At 40.6% G+C, this 22,750-nt stretch overlaps 2 protein-coding genes across 3 annotated transcripts in view; one reads left to right on the top strand and one right to left on the bottom strand.

The window, feature by feature from the left end:
- Window positions 1-22,750, top strand: part of LOC107399359 (3-beta-hydroxysteroid sulfotransferase-like) — a 230,626-nt gene that overhangs the window by 89,616 nt on the left and 118,260 nt on the right. The window lies entirely within an intron of this gene.
- On the bottom strand, window positions 4,919-12,905 carry LOC143271999 (binder of sperm protein homolog 2-like). Of its 2 annotated transcripts, XM_076565205.1 has the most exons (6): window positions 12,776-12,905; window positions 9,177-9,209; window positions 7,029-7,169; window positions 6,628-6,775; window positions 6,067-6,109; window positions 4,919-5,039 (listed from the first exon to the last, which is right to left on the bottom strand). In XM_076565205.1, the coding sequence occupies exons 1-5, from the start codon at window positions 12,831-12,833 to the stop codon at window positions 6,103-6,105; spliced, it is 387 nt and encodes a 128-aa protein (XP_076421320.1). In that variant the 5' UTR covers window positions 12,834-12,905; the 3' UTR covers window positions 4,919-5,039; window positions 6,067-6,102. The 2 variants fall into 2 exon arrangements, with proteins under 2 accessions (XP_076421320.1, XP_076421323.1); XM_076565208.1 differs by lacking the exons at window positions 4,919-5,039; window positions 6,067-6,109 and having other exon boundaries at window positions 6,650-6,775; window positions 7,012-7,169.

The raw sequence follows: 22,750 nt of genomic DNA, 5'->3' as shown, positions 1-22,750 counted from the left end.
GCTCTCAGTCCCTTCTGCTGTTCTCTCATGTCTATCTAGTTCTTTCCATCTTCATCCTCATCTCTGTTCTTCTAAATCCATTCTCCCCAGGCTGTGAGGGAACCAGTATATATAAACAAACTGACAAAGCAGTTGAGGCTTGAAGTTTTCAGGGTCACAGAGAGAGGTGAAAAGGACCCACACATAAAGTAATAAATGTCAGCCTCTAATTACAACCCAAAAGGGGAGTGACTAAAAGGGAGGTCTCTGGTAGGGTCAACTAAAGGCTAAAATCAATTAGGGAATCCAGGAATAGCACCTGGTTGAGGAGGAAGTAAAACTTAATTTGCACAAGAAAGGAGCTTGGCACTTATCACCTATCTGGCCTTGACAGCAGTCTCCTTGGGTCTGTGGGAAGTAACTGCCTTAACTCAGGAACTATCAAGTGGCTAAAACACCATCCCAGGAATGTGAGCAGCAAATCTCTTAAATTAGGGTCTTGTGTAAATAACCCAGAGTTGAGGATTTAATTGCTAGTGGTTATTTTCTCTATCTGTGGGTGAAATGAGCTAATGTTTATTTCTCTGCAATTGTCCTTGGAAAAAGGTATCTTTGCTGAAATACTTTTGTCTGGAGAATGACCTGGGCCAGATTTGTTAATGAAAAATAAACACAGCTGGGGACAGTTATCCAATTACCCCAAATGTATAGGGAAAGTTGTGACTGAGATGCAATCGTGAGATTACATGTACACATAACATGGAAATGCATGCTAAATGGGGAGAATCATAGGTGTTATTGCACAAGAAGTTTACAACAAGAGACAGCCAGTTCATTCAAAAGGCAGCAATTGCATGATGCCTTGAGAAATGGTTTCTTCTGACACAACCCTTAGTTCTGATAGGTTAACCTTCTGAACTCTAGTTGTCACTGTTGAATACTCTCATGGACTTTTGCTACCAGCAGCTCTCAATAGGACACAAAGGGGTGAATTCTGGTGCTTCACAGACCTACACCTGATTTACATTTTTCTTCACTGAGAGTCCTCGGTTCTTGAGATTATGGTGCCCACACTCTGTGAATTTTTCCATCCTCAATGAAATCCTGAAAATGCTCAAATCAAGTTCCTCTAGTTTGAGGCAAGTTATCCAAACTCTCATGGTACCTAAAGCTTCTCGTCACATGTTTTAATTTTTTTGATGGAAATAAATATACAGCTTAAAACTTCTGGAGCTAAAACTCACATGAAATACAGTTAAGCTCATTGAGTTTAGATACAATCAGAATGCTGAACAGTGTCCTACACCAAGTTCCAAACTTTTTAGCATCACAGAAGGAGGTTCTGTGCCCACTAAGCAGTAATCACCCACCTCCTTTTTCCCCCAGATCCTGACAGCCACAAACCTTTCTTTTGTTATAAATTTGACAGTTGTAGATGTTCCCCATCAGCGGAATCATACACCATGTGATAGTTTGTGCCTGGCTTCTTTTATTCATACTAATGCTTTGGAGAGTTACCCACATTTTTCCATCTCTCTATGATCAAATAATATTCTACTGTGTGGGTAAACTACACGTTGCTTATCAATTAACATGTATGTCTTGAAAGTGCATGTCTGTTGTGTGGAACTAATCTAATTTTCAAAATCCAAACCATCCATGCATAATTATCCTGTTTTCTATGACATAAACGTCTCTTGTATTTGGATTTAGAAATCTGTTTCTTTCACTGGGTTAAGAAAACTACTACAGCCTCACTGAATACATTGTCGATGCTGCTAGACTTTCTGTCCTCATCTTTCTGCTCTGTTGGTTCCTGGGGTTTTGTCTTTGAATATATTTAAGTTCTTGTACTTGAGTCATACTTATCTCATTATTCTCTCCCTTCTCCTCTGTTTGTATGTATGTATGTATGTATGTATGTATGTATGTATGCATGTATGTATGTGTACATGCACACACAGAGGTGTGTGTGTGTGTGTGTGTGTGTGTGTGTGTGTGTGTGTGTGCTTATATGCATTTGTGTTCATGGGGTGTGCACTTGGCTGTGCATGCAATCTTGAATGCCAGATATCATCTTTGAAAGTTTTCAACTATTACTCTCCATTTTATTTGTGGGGATGGAGGCAGGGTCTCTCACTGAACATGAAGCTCATCATTATAGCTAGGCTGGATACCCAGCAAGCCACCAGGATCTGTTGCTTCTACTAACACCCTCAACCAGTTCAGAAGTTACAGATACAGATATAGAATAGTATAGATATGCCAGGCTGTAGGAATTCAATATGTTCTCAACTTGTCCTCTCTTTTATAATCCAAATTCCTTCATTTCCTTGCCCTTGTCCACTTCTGATGCTTACTGCTGTGCTTTTTATTGAACTGACTGACTCTTTTATTTGCAGTATTTCTATTTGCTTCTATTCTGGGCTCAATTTCTTTGTTTAGTCATAACTTTGTATTACTGGATGTTTCCTCTAAAGATTTGGCCATTTCATCCACATTGTTAACTTTCTCATCTAAACCCAAAATTGACTTCTTATTTCATCTATCAGTTTGAGTCCTCTGTATGATCACTGATCCTTTTATTTTTTTTATTTTGATCTTGTTTTGTTAATTTATTTTTAAATGACACATAAACATGATGATTGTACACACTTGTGGGATACCATCTGATGAGTCCATACATGCATACATCTTGTACCGTTTAAACCAATTCAAACATATCCATCTCTTCAGATATGTGGTGTTTCTCTATGATGAACAATTCTACAGGCTTTCTTGTTGCTTTATTGGATACACAATATACCCCTATCCCCTCTGTGCAGTAGTTCACCAGAGAATCTTCCTCTTAACAAATTGTTAGGATCCACTTTCCCTGTCCCCACTTCTTCCTAGTCTCACTTCCACTTTCTTTCAGCCAATTGGGTTTCTGTGCTTTAAAATTTCTCCCATGACTCACACATATAATATTTTATTCTACAACTTTCTTGTTATGTTTCTTATTATTTAAATAATTTTTTAATTTAAATACATTTGATTATGTTCTGCCCCTCCCCCAACTTCTTCCAGATCCTCTCCCCCTCCCTATCCACTCAACTTTAAGTTCCTTCTCAAAATTATATATATATATATATATATATATATATATATATATATATATATATAATGACTAAAATCAAGAAAACAAAATAAAACAACACCCAAAAAGGAAAAGGAAAAACAAACAATAAACTTTAACCAAATAAAAGCATGCACACACATACACACATAAAAAAAAATTGTGGAGTCTATTATACGTTGGTCAACTACTCTGGAACATGAGGCCTGCCCTGGAGTAGTTGCTGTCTTTATCTTGTATTTTAGTCTTTATTATCTTTGGTTTCCAGAACTGAGTAAGGAGCTGAGAACTTTTGGAGGTATTATAACGACTTATTGCTTCCCATCTGTTGTGTTTTATGCATGTATTGAGATAGATGTGTCTCAATTTCTCCCCCGTGTGCGTGCGTGCATGCGTGCGTGCGTGCGTGCGTGCGTGCGTGCGTGCGTGCGTGTGTGCTATATGCATGCATGTTCATGGGGAGGGAGTGCACTTGAGTATGCATGCATGTCTGAATGCCAGATTTCAACTTTGAATATTTCTTGTTATTGCTCTCCAATTTGTTTTTGAGGCAGGGTGTAGCTAGAGTTTTCCTGCCTTGCCCACAGTCAGGACAAATCTTTGTCACCCACCAGTCCCACAGCCCCTCAGACCCAACCAAGTAAACACAGAGACTTATATTGTTTACAAACTGTATGGCCATGGCAGGCTTTTTGCTAACTGTTCTTTTATCTTAAATTAACCCATTTCTATAAATCTATACCTTGCCACATGGCTGGTGGCTTACCGGTGTCTTTACATGTTGCTTGTCCTGGTGGTGGCTGCAGTGTCTCCCTCCTCAGCCTTCTGCTTCCCAGAATTCTCCTCTCTCCTTGTCCCACCTACTTCCTGCCTGGCAACCTACTTCCTGCCTGGTCACTGGCCATCAGTGTTTTATTTATATAGAGCAATATCCACAGCAGCAGGGTCTCTCACTGAACTTGAAACTCACCATTATAGCTAGGCTGACTGGACAGTAAGCCACTGGTATCTGTTGCTTCCATTCCCACACCCAAGCAGTACTGAGGTTGCAAGCATGTCCTGCAAGCCTGTTTTTTATGTGGGTACTGGTATCCAAACAGGTTCTCATACCTGCCCAACATACATTTTACCCACTGAGCCATCTAAACACCCTGCTTCTTCCTATTTCTATTTTCCCTTTTCCCCATCCTTTGGTTTGTTTGTTTCATTTTGCTTTAGTCTTCTTGATGACTTGTATCAATTTGTATTTGTATGTCCCACTGTTACTGAGGGGCACCATTGACTGCTGTGACTTTATAAATCACCCATTTTGCTGTACAGTGCTTTCCTCAGACAGTCCCTCCAGGAGGAAGGAAAGGCTCATAAGACTCTGAAGGTAAACAAAATGTCACATCTCCAGGAAAGTGAAAACTTGTGAGGTTTTTTAATGTCCTTTAACAGCTTTATCAAGGATTAAATAACTGCTAAGGAGAAGAATACATCCAGGAAACCTACTGAGAGGACATTCTTGAATCCATAACTTTAGTTTTCAGTTGGGCAGGGAGAGTCCAGGGTTGCAGCTTCCATGAATTGTCATCACTATTAAGGTATGCTTTTCTGTGATGCAGCTGATTTAGGCACAGGGGTGAATTCCTACTCTTGGAAGTAACCCCTTACCCATACTCCTCTTCATAATCACAATAAAAATTAACTTGGGCTCACTAAATTGGGCTTTGGTGCTATCATTTTGCGTGTGCGTGTATGTGTGTGTGATCTAGAAAAAGTATCTCACACAGCAAATATGTGCTTTGACTTTCTTTTCCAGAAAACAACATATGCAGATAGATAAAACCATAGACATTTATTATCATAATACTCCTTAATGACTGAAAAATTGGTTTAGAGAAGCAGTTAATGGATCTGTAACATCTGTCTCTTCAGAACCACCCAGCTTATCTAAAAACTGAAGAAAGAGTAACATGTTAGAATGCATGTCTTGGTTCTCCACCCTCCCAATGTCAATGTCTCATTTACCTCCCCTGCTATTAAAAAGTCTTTTTGCCTCTTTTTCCGGAGGGGGGGGGCTCACACATGTGCAAGTGTGTGTGTGTGTGTTTGAGAAAGGGAGAGAGAGAGAATAAGGTAAGGAGGTAGGAGAATATTGATAAGGAGGTAGGGAGGTCCTGGGAAAAGTTCAGGAGGGGAAGTATGATTAAAATATATTGCATAAAAATCTAAATAAAAATTTAAAATATTGAATAAATAAAACCTGAATATGCATCATGCTTTTAATGATGACATAAAGTTGTGCTGTCCACTGTTTGAAAGACATTTAATTTTTATTGATCCCTATCAATGTTCAGGAAGTTTGTTTTAATCAGAAATCTAATATGCAGATGATGGATGATCTCCAACCACTTAAAATTTGATACTTCATGCACACAAGAAAGTGGGGGATATTGATGCATTCACAGGGAGACCCCACACACACACACGCACACACAATGTGTTTTAAATGATGATCAAGCCATGACGACAGAGAGAAAAGCAGATTTGGTTATATTTTATAGACTTTAAAATTGTGTATCTGTGTAGATGTGTGGGGAGACACAAGCAGCTGTGGAAGCGAGTTCCAGGGGAGGAGAACATAAGGAATGCTGACGTTTCTCTTGTCATGTGCTGCTTCAGTGTTTCAGTATCTATCTCATATTTATTTTGTGACTCAAAGCAAGTTTTAAAACTGAAAAACAGTCCAGTGGTGGCACACACCTTTAATCCCAGCACTTGGGAGGCAGAGGTAGGCAGATCTCAGTGAGTTCTAGGCCAGCCTGGTCTACAAAGCAAGTTCCAGGACAGCCAGGAAACACTGTCTTGGAAAACAATGCATCCATAATAAAGTGGCTAATTAGTAATCATTCTTAATGTGACTGGATTCGGAATCACACATTTGGGCATGTCCCAAAAGATTTAACTGAGGAGCAAAAACTCACCTGAATGTGGGCAACAACAGCTCTTAAACTGAGGCCTTAGTCACTATAACGGGAAAAAAGGAGTCATCCAACTGAGTACAAGCCTCTATCAGTCTCTCTGTCTGTCTACCTTTCAGTCTCTCCTGAATGCAGACACAATGTGATCAGCTGACTCATGTTCTCACCACCGCACCTTCCATCCATACCATAATGGACTATGTTCCCTCAAACCACAGTAGTCCAAAGATACCCTTCCCTCCTTCATTGAGTTTTCTCTTCTTGGGTGTTTTGTCACAGCAACAACAAAAGTGACACATGTGATTTTAATCATTAGAAAAAGGTGGAAATGGAAACCAGCATGTCAGATTTGCCAAAGACCCAGTATACTTGTCATTTTGTGACTGTGTTTGTGCTCCCAAGCCAAGCTGAGGATTTTTGACCACATAAGCCCACTGTACTCAACAGGAGACAAATTTACAGGAAATGTCTGCTGCCCCCTGATGAAGTCATAGTCAGGAGATCTAGAGCTCAGACTTCTCACCCACCAGCCTAATGCTTTGCTCCTTTCACAGCTAATCTTACTTGTAAGGAGAACATTGCTTCCATTTTTTATCTTTGTTGTAATTGTCAGTCAATGAACACCAACTCCGATTCAAAATGTAGCCTTCCTTGGTGCATTCATAAATGTACTTTTTTCCAAATTGGAAAGGAAAGGTACACATTGGAGGATCTGCAGAGAAAGATGGATAAAGGATGCACTAAGAACACTGTCCTCAAATTAATCCCTGTGGAGAAAATAGTCAACTATTTTTTTCTATCTGATTGGTATATGTGTGTGTGTGTGTGTGTGTGTGTGTGTGTGTGTGTGTGTGTGTGTGTGTGTGTGTATGACTGCTTTCTGAAATCTAAAACATTTTCTCCAGATTCTACACACTGCCTCTTGGGGCATGGTTATAAAATATATACCTTTATAGGACTCTCACCAAATGCTTTGCAGTATCTCCACCTTCCTTGGAAATAATAATCAAGAGAGCACCAATCATAGTCACTGTGGACAGAGATGCAGCTGTGGTAGGTTACCTCATTATAGATGAATGGAAAGGTACAGTTTGGCACAGGAAATTCTGGAGAAAAGAACAATTTCAGAATGTAAAAGAAGCTTACAATGGGAAATGAGTTTGTTTTGTTTTGTTTCTTTGATTCCAGGGTCTCACTATGCTGACCTGGGCTGGCCTAGAATTTGCTATATAGATCAGGCTGGCATTTAACTCAGAGATCCACCTGCCTCTGCCTTCTCAGTGTTGGAATTAAAAGGCATTCGCTATCATGGTTAGCAGGAATTGACTTTTAAATTTTTATATTTCATTTAATTTTTAAACCAGGTTTCACTCCTGTAACTCAGTCTGTCTTAGAATTCTGTAGCTAAGACTGGCCTCTCATTCATATCAGTCCTCCTGCCTCAGCCTCCTGAGTGCTGAGATTAAAACCTGAGCTACCATGCCCAGCTGGGACTTGATTTTAGAATGTTCCTTTCAGTGAGGCACAGGCCTGCTCTCCCAAAACCCCTACATACACCTGCAGCTGGTGTCACTCGCTACCTTTCTGCTTGTGACAGAAAATATCAGCAAATCTCCAAGAAAATTAGAGATTTCCTCAATTGGAGGTCCATTAGCAGTGAGAGACTTCATCTCCAGAGCTTTCCCATCTCAGGAACCTTTCCCATCATCTGTTCCCCTGACTTACCAAGGTAATCTCCAAAACAACTCTCCAATCTCTCTGCTGCCCTCCACAAGCATTTTCATCACTTAGCATTTTTCTTTGTTCTGTCTGCAGCAATAGCATATCTGTGTCTCCTCCCAACGTACTGTTCCATTCTGAAGGGCCCGTGCTCACTCTTAATCATAAACAGAACCATACAGCTGACCTATTGACATTCCCTTGTTCTTAAGATAAGACAAATCTTTTACGTGGCTTATCTTTTTCTATTAAAAAAAAACCTGAAGCTTGTTAGAATAATTCCTAACTGCATTCTAAATCTAAATACATATCCTTATACCCACAGATAAGTGTAGCTCTCAACTTTCATCAAATAAGCTTCTTCTAGCAACTAACAGAGACCACCACAGAAAACCACAACTAGTCAAAATACAAAGAATAACTGATCATAAGGTTCCCTTTCCCGGTGGATACATCTACAATACAACTCCTTCACAGAAGGCTCAGGGAACACTGTGGAAGAAAAGACAGAAAAATTGTAAGAGTCAGAAGACCAGGAAATTTACTGTGAGATGTGCCTCCTAGAAATGGCAGGAAAGCTTCACCCATGTAGCACAACAATATAGATGCCTAAACAAGACCTGAACAAGGACAGCATCAATAGGCATGCTAACACAGAAGGGGGAAATATCATTAAATCTCACCCCTGGTTAAAGAATTACAGGAAATGAAAGGATGCTGGGAGTGGGAGAATTAGTTTTCTCTCATAGAGGAGCCTCCAATACCAAGTAGTCATCCCTGTAATCATATACATGCATGCATCACTGAATAGATTCAGCAAGTTGTACATGCATATATATATATATATATATATATATATATATATATATATATATATATATATATAAATGGAGGGCAGGAATTTGAGGGAATGTGATGTGGAGGGAACATTGGAGGAGTTGGAGAATTGAAAGGGAATGGATGGAAATAATGCAATTATATTTTAATAAAATAAATAAATTTTAAACTGGTATTTGTAACAAGATGGTTTTATTAATTACATTAATGACCTTGATTTAACCACTCATAGTGTAAACCTATATCCAAGCATCAAATTTTACTCCATACATATGTAATTACTATTACACTGTAAAGGGAAATAAACAACCAAGTACAGAAACCCACATAGTGCCTTATCTGAGTCCCAATGGATAAAGGAATGCCTTCTTTGAGTGACAAGTAAGAATCTTGAGTTGGTCACTTAACTTCAATATTCTTTAGCTGATGTAGCCCAGGGAAGCCTCTTAGGTCAGAAGAATAAAACAAAAAATTTCCACAGCAGGAAAGTATGCATCTGCTATTAAGAGGTGTAAGCTAACATTTAAGATGCTGCCAGATAGAGGTTGCCCCCTTACCTTCCATTGGGGGCCGTAAATAGGGAATCAAGTCTGAAAGACAAAAAATAATTTGTAAAGTGTAAGCCACCTTCTAAAGCACTGCATATACAGAATGACTACGAAATATACATCAGTGTCCTGCAACATCTCATCAAGTTGGGGTTGTATATCTACCCAGGGAATGTCACATCAAGCTGTAGAAAGCCAGGAAGTTCCATCCACTTAGATGTGAGTTCTCACTCCTCTGATGTCTTCCTTGGAGTCAGTTAAAGTCATCCCACCATGTCCAATGCCATGCCAGTTATGTTCACTCACTAAAAGTCTAAGTAATATTCTTCTTCCAACTTATTGTTAACAGAACATTTCAATGAGAATATGGTGCCAAAGTAAATGTTAGCCATATTTAAGGAGCCTGGGTCAAGGGGGGATGAGAAAGTTTGTCAGATAAATTGAGATTATAATTGACCCCAAACATCCATAATATGAGTGGTGCCACCCCAAAATGCAACCAACACCTGCTGGAAAATATGATTGAGAGAGTATTACAAGATTTTTTGTGTGTTTGAGTTTTTGTTTTGTTATTCTTTATTCTTTATAAATGTGTGTATGTGTATTTGTGTGTGTGTGTGTGTGTGTGTGTGTGTGTGTGTGTGTATTTGTGTGTCTGTTTGCAAGCCATAATATATATGTGGAGGTCAGAGGACAACTTGCAGAAGTCATTTCCCTCCTTCTACTATGTAATCTGAGAATCCACATCAGTTGGTGAATCTTAGGGTCAAGCTCTTATATATAATGAGCTACCTCCATGCCTGATCTCCTGTAAGGTCATTTACACACCCTTTGTGTATATCTGTCATTCCTGTAGAGCATTTTATAATAGCTTTTTCATTTTCTGGAGCAACTTCCTAAGGATCCTTCCCTCATAACTTTCTGGCTTTACATATTTTATTTTCAGTTTTGTTAGGATTGACTTAAGCAACTTCCTTGATATTCTACTATGTTTCCACAAAGTTCTAAAGTGTTTTTATGAGATAAAATGAGTCATGATAAGAGTGCTTCAGAATTCAGGGGGAACATGGGAGGGTGCTGTGGGATGTCCTGTATGCCGTAAATATATGTTGCTATGATTGATTGATAAATAAAATGCTGATTGGCCAGTAGCCAGGCAGGAAGAATAGTGTAGGTGAGACAAGGAGGAGAATTCTGGGAAGTGGAAGGCTGAAGCAGGGAGACACTGTCAGACAATGTGATGAGAAGCAACATGTTAAGATACCGGTAAGCCACAAGCCATGTGGCAACTTATAGATTAATAGAAATGGGTTAATTTAAGGATAAGAACAGTTAGCGAGAAGCCTGAGCCATTAGGCCAAACAGTTTAAATAATATAAGCGTCTGTGTGTTTATTTTATAAGTGGGTTGCAGGGCTTCACGGGCTTGGCAGGACCTGGAGAGAAAGACTCCAGCTACAAGAGTATGGTGGTATTTTATTTATACTGAAATGTGATTTTCATTGTATGTTAATAAATAAAGTTGCCCGGGGGTCAGAGCTATTAGAGCCATAGCAAGAGCGTGGTGGTGGTGGTGCACACCTTTAATCCCAGCACTTGGTAGAAGAGCTAGGTAGATCTTTGTGTGTTCAAGGATACAGCCAGCATTGGAGACATACGCCTTTAAGACCTGGAAGGCGGTACTTACAGGCAGTGATGAGGCAGTCATGTGTTTGGGTTTACAACCAATGAGAAGGCAGATCAGAAAGACTATTTAAAGACAGACACACAGGAAGTAGCTCTCTTTCGGGGAAGCTAGGAGCACTGCAGGAGGTAAGATTTTAGCTCTGAGCTCTGACCTCTCGGCTTTCTCTTTTACATTGGTTGTGTGTTTCTTATTTTAATAAGATGGTTGGTTACATCGACACAAGAGGGAAATAAAGCCCTGCCAGCAAGTGATCTTATTCCCTTCTCCAAAGCAAGTGACTCAGTACGCTTTCCTCAATCCTTACTTGCTTTAGACTGTCCCCCTCCAACACACGCCCCCTTTTTTCTACCTATCTGCTTTCATTCCTTACTCAAAGACAGCTACTCTGTGTAGCTAGAGTTTTCCTGCCTGGCCCATAGTCAGGACAAATCTCTCTCACCAACCAGTCCCACAGCTGCTCAGACCCAACCAAGTAAACACAGAGACTTATATTGCTTACAAACTGTATGGCCGTGGCAAGCTTCTTGCTAACTGTTCTTATATCTTAAATTAACCCATTTCTATAAATCTATACCTTGCCACATGGCTCTGGCTTACCAGCATCTTCACATGTGGCTTGTCATTGTGGTGGCTGGCAGTGTCTCTGACTCAGCCTTCCACTTCCCAGAATTCTTCTCCTCCTTGTCCCACCTATAATTCCTCCTGCCTGACTACTGGCCAATCAGTATTTTATTTACTAACCAATCAGAGCAACACATTTGCCATACAGAACATCTCACAGCAACTCTGCCTTGTCATAGACAAGATTTACTAAGATATCATGTTATAGCGTTGGCCTCCTTTCTGACTGCATTCCAACTTGCATAATTCTTGCTTTCTTTATATCTCTGGTGACAAGAGTCCAAATCCTTTCTAAGAGAAGAGGATATGTCTCAGTTGGTTGAGTGTTTGCATAACATGCACAAAGCCCTGAGTTTGATCCCAACAACATATAAACTGACTAGGGATGGTGGTACTTGCCCATAATCTCAGCTCTCAAAAGGTAAAAACTGGGAAATCAGGAGCTTAAGGCTATCTTCATCTACATGGTGAACATGAGATCTATTTAGACTACATGAGACTCTTTCAAAACATACTACTGAAACAACAAAGTGTTTTAACTCTCTCTTCGTTAGACCCAGAGTACCCCACACTCTGTATATTTCAAGCTGCCATGCACAAAAAGCACAGCTTTCTCTAGGGCCCTGCATTCCTGTGGACACAGCTGCAGGATGATGGCTGTGCTAAAGGACTCCTCTACCCTTCCTGATTAACTCACAACCACACCACAAGACGAGACCCCTTGTTCTGCATTGAAATTACTTGTCTCCTGAGGATGCCATTCATATGGTTCAAATTCCATATAAGTGACTTATAAAATGAATCAACATGAAATTTCTCCCCACCAAACCTAACCTCAGTCACCCTGACATCTGCCCCACAGGCAACCCATGTCATGTGTGTTTGAAATGTATGGACACTGTCAGTCAACAACCAGATAGGAAGGCATTAACAGACTACTCTCATGCAAAGAATAACTGAGTCCATACACTATTTTAGACCTTGCTTCCTTAACAAGAGGTTTTGCAGAAATTTCAAAAAAAAAAAAAAAAACAAAACTCAAAATAGTTCCCCTCTTTCATGAAGATATTATTTATTACTATACAGATGCTGAAACTAGGGCTCCCTTACAGGTAAAGTCACCTGTTCTGTGCTCACTCAACCAAGGAGGGGGAGGACAAACAACAGTCCAATCCACAGCTCTCCACCCTCTCCTTGCTGTACTGAAAAGATGTCATGGACAGTTGATCTCCAGCCTTTCTCAATTCTCATTTGCCTTGGACTCTCCTGCTCCAACCCTCTCCCCCTCTTTTCCACCTCACCTGCATTCAGTCCATACATACAGACAGCTAGCGACACCCAGCCCACAAGATGTCTCATCACCTCCAGTTGCCTGCAGATGGCACACCCAGGAGCAAAACTTGCCTCTGACTTTATGCTCTCTCTTTCTGCTCCTCCTACTCGGTCTGCTCACACACTTCCTCCACAGTGAATTCCCTTTGTCCTAAATGACTTAGAGTGATTCAACATTTATCTTAGAATGTTGCATGGTGTCTTTTTAAAAGTGTTGTTTGCCCTGTAAGGGATCTTTTGGCTTTTTCAACAAGACAGCCAATCTTTGAACATCTTACAACGTTGTAAGATATAGTCTGCATCTTCTCCTGATTTTTAGAGATGAAACCTGGAGAGATATTAGTATTTATTCAACACAGCACCATGCAGGTGCATTTGGGATCACATCCAACTGTGTCTGATTTCAAAAGCAATAATTAACCAAGAATTTGTCCTTGGGAATAAGGAAGGAGGAGAGAGAGGAAGAGAGGGAAGAAGGGAAAATATGAGAATGGAGAGAGGAGGGTTAACAGTGAGGGTGATATTTAGAAAATAGAACACCAAACCAGAAGTAGATATCTCTCTTGCAAATGGCTTGGCGTACTTCAAGATAATCCAAAATAAAGAACAAATGGTCTTAGAGGCCAGGCATTATGGTCATGTTAGTAAAAGCAGGGTTAACAGTCATCATTCACCAAATGCCTATGAAGAGATCAGGGAAAAGATGAGCATCAAAAACATAGGCTTTTATACTTTTGATAAACTAGGATAACGGCCATAAAAACCCTCCAGTGCTGCCATGGATGACGAATATCTTCATTAGATGCAAGAAAGAAACACATAGGCTAGCAGTGCTTCTTGAATACACCCATAGAAGTCTCATCACAGTGGCATCATATGGGATCCTGTACTTGGTTCCTCTAGGAAATGTAGGGCTAAAGATTTAGAGACTGGGGGCCAAAGTGTCCAAGTCATTCATTAAGATTAAGTGTCTCCACAAAACCAAACTAGTAGGAACTCATGAACATTAGACTAACATCTGTGGAGTCTCCATGGGACTGGACTAGGCCCACTGCATAAGTGAAACAGTTGTGTAGCTTGATCTGTTTAAAGGCCCCCCTGGCAGTAGGATCAGGATCATCCCTGGTGCATGAGCTGGCTTTTTGGAGCCTACTACCTATGGTGGGACACTTTGCACAGCCTTGATGCAGGGGGAGGAGCTTGGACCTGCCTCACCTGAATGTTCCAGGCTCTTTGGACTCCCCATGGGACACCTTGCCTTGTTAGAGGAGAGAATTGGGGGGGGGGGAAGGTGAGCAGCGTGGAAAGAGAAAGGAGAGGGGGATCTGTGATTGGTATGTAAAATGAATAAAAAAAATCCTTAATAAAAGAAGATTAAGTATCTCATGAAGAAGTGGAAAATCATGGGTTTCATTCAAGCATCCTGAGCAGATCTATCTGACTCACCCCCACTCCAGAATCTAGGAGATCTTGCAGGTTAAGTGTCTTCACAGGACTCCTGATCTTCTCATAGCCATTGGAAAATCCATCTCTCCATTGGAAATAATTGATTTAATGCCAGTTACAACTTAGTTCACATGTGTGGAAAATAAGGGACCCCAGCCCAAAAGACAAAAGCTATTTTGGGAGCCTAATTTGAGAGAAAAATAGTTACTGTTTTTAGTTAATTTGTGTTCATTATTTCCCATTATAACCCTGTCTCCAGTTAGAACTATCACAATCCAATTTACACACATCTCCAGGGATGAAAAGTTCTGGTCCATATCCCTTATTCATAGAGTATGGCAAATGGCTGAAAGTTAGCACACCCTTGAATTGATTTAGCTGCCTTTTCCCTGCTTTGTTGAACATTCTTCAAATCCTCTTTACTGTGCTCCTAACTTTTCCCAAAGACAATGGGCAGATATGTTCCTGAATGCTAATGGAGTTATGTAAATGCTGATAAATATGTACATAGTGAGTGAGGACTGGTCAAAAGATTCTCTTTGTTTTACATGCTAAAGGACATTGTGATCAGAGGCCAGAACATCTCACCCTCTGGAAAGACTTCAAGGGACATCAGAAAGAACCCATTATTCCTTTCTATCTCACCTGAATAGTTATTATGTCCTAAGGCTATTGTCACTTGTGCTAAAGAGAAAGCTTTCCAATTTTCTCAGAACCAAGGCTGGTATCTAGCCAACAACATTCGGTGGCTTGGGGCAAGTTTGAAAGGAAAATTTTACCCAAGATCAAAAACCTACAAAAAGGCAGAGGTGGACTTAGATCTTACAGCTTCTATGTGAATACCCAATTGATTTGCAGGCCAGTGAAAATTATCAGTGATTCTGATACAGAATGAATCAATAGGGACTCCATTTTTATGAGGAACGCAAAAAAAACAAAGAGATACAGCAAGGAGTTCACACTTTTACTGTCTTCTATAGGACCTGTAGAACCTTGAGAACATACACCCATTAATATCAGATAGACTAAAGCTCAAATAATGAATCTCCATTTGTTAGTCAGGGTCATGGATAAAGGACTTTTTATCTGTGGCAGGGATTGTTTCATATCTGTGCTTCAAAGTCACACAGCATAAGAATATTAAGTTCTCAAACATCATGAGTATTTGTGAATTTAAGAGTAGGGCAATTGGAGGGCATGGTGGCACATGCCTTTAATCCCAGTACTCAGGAGGCAGAGGAAAGTGGATCTCTGTGAGGTCAGGGCCAGCCTCATCTACAAAGTGAGTTCTAAGTCAGCTAGGGCTACACAGAGAAACTCTGTTGCAAAAAATAATAATAATAACAACAACAAAAAAGAGTAGAGCAATTGTATGTGAGATGTATGAATCTATTATATTAGTCTGCTAAAACTGCCAATACAAAACACCACAGAGAGACAAATCATGCCTTCACTCATTCAAACCAATGAACTCCCTGTCATTCTTCAAACATCTAAACAGATTAGTCTTTAAAAGCATATGCATTTCAATACTGTTGGCCCCCAAACACTATTCCTCAAAGTTATCAGGCCAGACTCATTCACTCCTTTTCTTCAGATCCCAGAGAACCCATGTGCTGTATTTGATATTGAAATGTCAACCATAGATTCACATGTTTGAACACTTTATCAGCAGCAGGGGGCACAATTTTGGAAGGTGGCACCTCCTTTGAGAAGGTGAGTCTCCAAGGGTGAGCCTTGAATGTTTATGTCTTGGCCCTACTTCCTATCATCTCTCTGCTTCCCAACTGCAGGCTAAATGTGACCAACAAACTCATGTTCCTACCATCATGCCTTTTCTGGCATGATGGACTGTGTCACCTCAAATTGTAAACCAGAAAGAAAATCTCTTAAGTTGTTTCTTGTGAAGCATTTGGTCATGAAAGGACATGTAGTAATAGCAGATACGTAGCCTGAACTGGCCATCTCCTATGAGCAGATTGATCCTACCCCAATTGTCATCAGAGAAGTGTCATCCAGCAACTGATGGAAACAGACTCGGACCCACAGCCAAACATAAGGAGGAGTTCGGGGAATCCTGCAGAAGAGGAAGAGAAAGAACTGTAGGAGCTAGAGGAGTCAAGGACGCCACAAAAAAACACACAAGATCAACTAACCTGGGCTCACAGGGGTTCACAGAGACTGAACTGACAACCAGGGAGCCTGCATGGGACTAACCTAGGCTCTCTGCATATATGTTACAGTTGTTTAGCTTGGTCCTCTTGTGGGACTCCTAACAGTTGGAACTCTTTTATAGGCTTTTGGGACCCTCCTCCTCATACTGGGTCACCTCGCCCAGCCTTAATAAATGGGGTATATGTTTAGTCTTACTACAACTCGATATGCCATATTTTGTTGATACTCATGGGAGACCTGTCCTTTCCTAAACAGAAATGGAGGAGGAATAGATTTGGGGGGCGGGGGTGAGAACAGAGTTTTGCGAGGAGAGAAGAGAGGAGGTAGGGGAAACTGTGACCAGGATGTAAAATAAATAAATATTAAAAAAAAAAAGCATCATGTCACTTACTCAATTTCCATTGCTTCTGCCTGATGTCTACTCTATATTTGTATCAGTAAATTCACATTTGCACCTATGAATGTGCATGTTCATTATCCATTCCCTTTATTGCACTGCAAGTTCAATGAAGATGGAGATTTTTTTAACACTTTATCCCCAGACAAATGGACTAGCGAATGACATGCTCAGCGCCTGTGGTTTTGAATGAATACCCCATGCTTTCCCCACAGGTTTGGGAATAAGGGTTTTGTGGAATAGCATAGATAGGTAAAGCAACTAGGACACATGGCATATGCTGAGTGATTGTACAGACTAGCTGTTGGGTGTTTTTGTGTGGTTTTTGTGCCCCCCTTCCTACTTCTGGGCTGGAATATTGTCTGCATGGAGCTTTTTACAGATCTTTTGCATGCTTTCACAATCACGGTGAGTTTGTGTGTGTATCTGGCCAAGGTTGGGTGAGAAGGTGGAGAGGGTGGCAATGGGAAAAACTGAAGGAGGGGAGACAGAGATGTCCAACATTTTCAAAGGAACCAGAATTGTTAAAACAAATAAGTAGAAATAAAGGATGGCTGTTGGTCCAAGGACCTTGACGTGCTTGTATGCATCATGAGATAGTTCACGTGTCCATGGACAGGAATGATTTTCAAAATATTTTCTGATGCTGACCTTAGTAACTCTGTGTTTTCACAAGCTGTTATTTTCAGTTAGTATGTCTGGTTCTTTGTGCTTAACTTTCCTGATGTGGTAAAATAGAGGTGACAATAAAACCATGGTCATCAAATTGCAGGGATTTTTATGAGTCTCTCTCTCTCTCTCTCTCTCTCTCTCTCTCTCTCTCTCTCTCTCTCTCTCGTGTGTGTGTGTGTGTGTGTGTGTGTGTGTGTGTGTGTGTGTGTGTTAGCACACAATATAATCTCTGGTGTAAAACACGCTATAGAAGCATTCACCCATTGCTCCTGTTATTATCAGTGCAGCTAACAGTAACTATTATTTTAAAACAGTGATGCTACCAAACTCTGTGTCTTAGGTACTATTGTATTGCTGTGAAGACCATGGTAACTCTTATAAAAGAAAGCATTTAATTGGGAACTTGCTTACAGTTTTAAAAGGTTAGTTCTTCATCATCATGGCAGACAGACATGGTACTGGAGCAGTAGCAGAGAGCTTTACATTCTGATCCCCAGACTTCTGTCAGAGAGAGAGAGAGAGAGACAGAGACAGAGACAGAGACTGGGCCTGGCTTGGGCTTTTGAAACCTTAAAGCCCAAACCAGTCCACTCCTTGGTGACTAAGCATTCAAATATTGAGCCTATGGGGGCATTCTCATTCAAACCACCACACTCTGTAAGAAAAAGAGTAGTGTGAATGAATTGACAGATGGAGAGGTTAAGGTGCTAAAAAGTTAAGTCCCAGTCTTATGACTGTTAAAATCTGGGCTAGAGTTTCACACTCCTTGTTACCTGACTCCACTATATTTTGAATCACCAAAATACACTACTTCATTGTACATTGCTTTCTGGGTTGTTTTGTATGGAAGAGTGAATCAAGATTGACTTAAGGCTTCCCTCTAGTGGGTTCCTTATGAACATGTAGAAACAACCACTATTTCTTCAGGGTTCATACATGAACACTGTCTGAAACCATCATGCTTGATGAACAGCTTGGCTGGATATAAAATTGTTAGTGCCCATATTTTAAATATGTGACTAAAAATGTTGTGTTTTCTCTATTATTTGTTCTTGAGCCATGGGAAGCCAAAATGATAGCTATATTGCAGCTAAATGACCAATAAGTAATGAATGAAGAAAGAATTTGTGGTACATTTACACAATGAAATACCAGTAATTTACTAAAAAAAAAAAAAAGTCATAAAGTTCTGCCATGGACAGTAACATAGAGAGACCTGAATGACACTATGTTAAGTGAAACAAGACAGTAATAGAAATACAAATATCACATCATTTAACCCATGTGGAATCTAAAAACATTGATCTTGACTAATACTCGGCATAGACCAGGGAAGGTCAGTGGAGGGGTCATAGAAAGTTTGGATGGTGAATATAATGTTACAATTACATAGAAGAAATAAATTCTAGTGTTCCATGGCACACTGGGTGGCTATAATTTAAAATAATGAATAATGTGTCACTCAAATAAGTTAGAAGGGAGGTTTTTTTGAGCAGTTATCTTTTGTTGGGATGCCTGAAGGAATCTGAGAGTTTTGAATTGTGTCATTTTACTTGGGTAAGAATCAGCATCACAACTCAAAGTCTACTTTTCTAGTTAGAAGACATTTTCATCGTATATTCACACACAGAAACACACACACTATGGAAAAATGAAATGAAAATTTTAGAAGAGAATACACAAAGCAGAACTATAAAACAATGTCCCTGATGAACATAAGTGGAAAAATTCTCAATAGTATGCTTGAAAATTGAACTTAGCTATACCTTAATAAGATTACACCTACAGATAAATGTGGCTCTTACCACTCATCAGAGAAACTTCTCTTTACAACAGAGAGAGCTTTAAAGAAAACCACAACTAGTCAAATTACAAAGGACAACTAATCATGAGGTGCTCAGCCCCACTGGATACATTTCCAACACAACTCCTGCATCTAAGGCTTGGGGAATATTGTGGAAGAGGGGACAGAAAGATTATAAGAGTCAGAAGACAGGAAATCTGCTGCGAGATTGTGTCTCCTAGAAATGACAGGGAAGCTTCACCTATGATATCTCAATAATATGACTGCCTAAACAAGACCTGAACAAGGACAGCACCAATGGACACATAGACAGAAGGGGAAAAGAGCTACAGGCAAATGCTGACTGCTGAGAGAGGGAGAATTAGCCTTTCACAGAGATGAGCCTCTAGCTGGCTATCCAATACAAAATGGTCAGCCCTGAAATCATATATATACAAGCAACAAAAACAGACTCACAAGGTTGTATTTGTATATCTGTGCACTTGTTTACATATAATATATATGTTATAATAATAAAGTAAAAGGCAGTCAATGGTGTGGGGGAGGTACGTAGGAGGAGTTTGGGGAGTAAAGGGAAGGAGGGAAGTAATGTAACTATATTTTAATTAAAATTAATTAAAAATTTTCAAGGTTTGATTACTTATTTTTTTCTTTGAAAGACATAATTTTGGCTGGACTCACACTTAGACATAAAAGCTTCCAGTGAAAACAGCCAACATCACTTGGTAATCTATTCCTATTCCTAGCATTTCATTGGCTTTCTTCATTCCCTTGGCCAAAAGTTGAGCATATTACAGAGCCCCCTTTTTGTTTTCCTTAGTACATTATTTCTTCAAAGATATACATTGGCATTTGTGTTGCAGGACACATGAGGTAACATCTTCATTTAAAAAGCAGCTCATCGATTATGTTGAGGGGCATGGAGAGAGGGTGCTGAGGGGGAATGCTGGGGACGTTGCATTTCAGGGTTGGGCAGAATCCTGGCACAGGGGAATCTCCCAGGAGTCTATGGGGAGGACCTCAGCTTAGACTCCTAGCAATAGTGATAAGTAGCCTGAACTAGTCTTCTCCTGTGACCAGATTGGTGCCTGGCCCAATTGTCATCAGAGAGGCATCATCCAGCAACTGATGGAGGCAGATGCAGAGACCCACAGCCAAACATTAGGTGGAGTTTGGAAATCCTGGGGAGGAGGAGGAGGAGGAGAAAGGAGTGCAGGAGACAGAGGGATCAAGGACACCATAGGAAGGCTCACACAATCAACTAACCTGTGCTCATAGGGGCTCACAGAGTCTGAAAAGACAACCAGGGAATCTGCATGAGACTGATCTAGGCACTCTGCATATATGTTACAGTTGTGTAACTAGGTCCTCTTGTGGGACTCCTAAGAGTGGAAACAGGGGCTGTCTTCAACTCTTTTACTGGCTTTTAGGACCCTACTTCTCATACTGGGTCACCTTTCCCAGCCTTAATACATGAGGGATATATTTAGTCTTACTGCAACTTGATATGCCATGTTTTATTGATACTCACAGGAGACCTGCCCTTTCCTGGATTGAGATGGAAGTGGAGGGGGCTGAGAGGTGAGACGGGGAATGGGGAGAGGGACTGGGGGGGAGGATGGGGGAATGTTGTGGCCAAGATGTAAACTAAATAGATACATTTTTTAAAAATAGATACATTTTCTAGATCTGGCCACTGTACATACTTTTTTAAAAGCTCATATACAGTGTCTGGGGTAAGATGGTGTAGTGGGAATTGTCCCTGTGTGACCCACTTACTAGAATAATTGAGAGGTGCTGAGGAAAGGAGGAGCAAAACACTGAAGAAAAATAAGTCAACACACTCGGAGATGACTTCCTGCCTAAACCACTTGCTGTGCAAAGATGATGACCAGAGATCAGATCCTTGGTGCCTACATTGAAAATGCCAAGCAGAAAGAATGGAACACTTGCTTGCATTCCCAGTGCTAACTTGCTGAGCTCTGAGTCAAGTCAGAGACCTTACTTAAAAAAAAAAAAACATATCTTTAACTAAAATAGAATAACATCATAAGTGTAGCTACTCTTCATCAAAGAAGCTTCTCTTTACAGTAAGTGGAGACCATCACAGAAAACTACAATTAAAATCTCTGACCCCACCTCTCTTTCTCCCTCCACTCCCATGAGGTGTGCACCCCTCAACCTCCCTCTCTTTCTCTTTCTTTTTCTCTCTTCTCTCTCTCTTTCCTATCTTCTCTTGGTCTCTCTATTATAACAAACCATTTCTGTGCCGATGTAGCCTCTGGATTGTGAGTATCCATCCACCACCCTGCCACCCCACTTCTGCATCTGTCCAGCATGCCAGCATGGTCCCCTGCACTCATGGGATATCCTGACCTGGCCAGCTGGGGGTTTCCCCCTGTGTGCATAATTCATAACAGTCACAATGCAGAGATCATCAACCATGTGGATCCCAGCCCCAGTGAATACATCTCCATCACAACCCTTCCTCTGTAGCTCAGGGAACATTGTGGTAGAGGGGTGGAAAGATTATAAAAGTCAAAGGACCAGGAAGTCTACTGTAAGACTCTCTCCTAGAAATGGCAGTGGAGCCAGGCAGTGGTGGCACAGGCCTTTAATCTCAGCACTTGGGAGGCAGAGGCAGGCAGATCTCAGCTTGAGACCAGCCTGGTCTACAAAGCAAGTTCCAGGACAGCCAGGCCTGTTGCACAGAGAAACACTGTCTCAAAAAAAAAAGGAAAAGAAAAAGAAAAAAAGAAAGAAATGGCAGTGGAACAATAACACTAAGTTTTCAAAGGTCCCCCAGCTCTAGACAAAGAACTACAAGGAGGCAACAGATGAGTGCTGAGAGAAGGAAAACTAGCCTCTCCCCAAGACATTGTTTCAATATCGAAGGTTGAGAGTGACCAAAAAGGACACCTGCTGTTGACCTCTGGCCACTGTACATACATGCACACAGATGTGCATACCACACACACATACACAGGCAAAAATTAAGTAAGCCCAGAAGAACAGAGTTCAAGTTTGTCAGTTCTTTGGTATTAGGAGGAAGCTAGAGCTTCATCCAAAAATTATGCCAGGCAGTCGAGGTAAAACCAGACTGACAGTATGCCCTGCAGACAAGCCTAGAGCTCTTTTGAGCCTCAAATTCCAGTGCAGGTTTTTAGTGAGGTGGTAATTTCTCTTTTGAATGGGAGGCAGTGGGCAGAAATTTTATTTTGTCATTCTGTACAATTCAAAGAGCATCTCCTAATGATATCTTCTGAGGAAAAGGGATTTTTAAAACTGAGCTACTTCAGGGACCTGAGACAAAGAGCTACAAATCTGGGACCCTAGACTTAGCCTTATAGAGCCATGGGAAGAAACAGAAACATAGGACACAATTGTAGCGGGTGGATGCTGTGGAACAATGATTTTCTACACTATGAATATGTATTACTATCATTGGTT

The sequence above is a fragment of the Peromyscus maniculatus genome, chromosome 1 (genome assembly GCF_049852395.1).
Source record: "Peromyscus maniculatus bairdii isolate BWxNUB_F1_BW_parent chromosome 1, HU_Pman_BW_mat_3.1, whole genome shotgun sequence".
Classification (NCBI taxonomy): Eukaryota; Metazoa; Chordata; class Mammalia; order Rodentia; family Cricetidae; genus Peromyscus; species Peromyscus maniculatus.
This window is presented reverse-complemented; position numbering and strand designations above follow the sequence as displayed.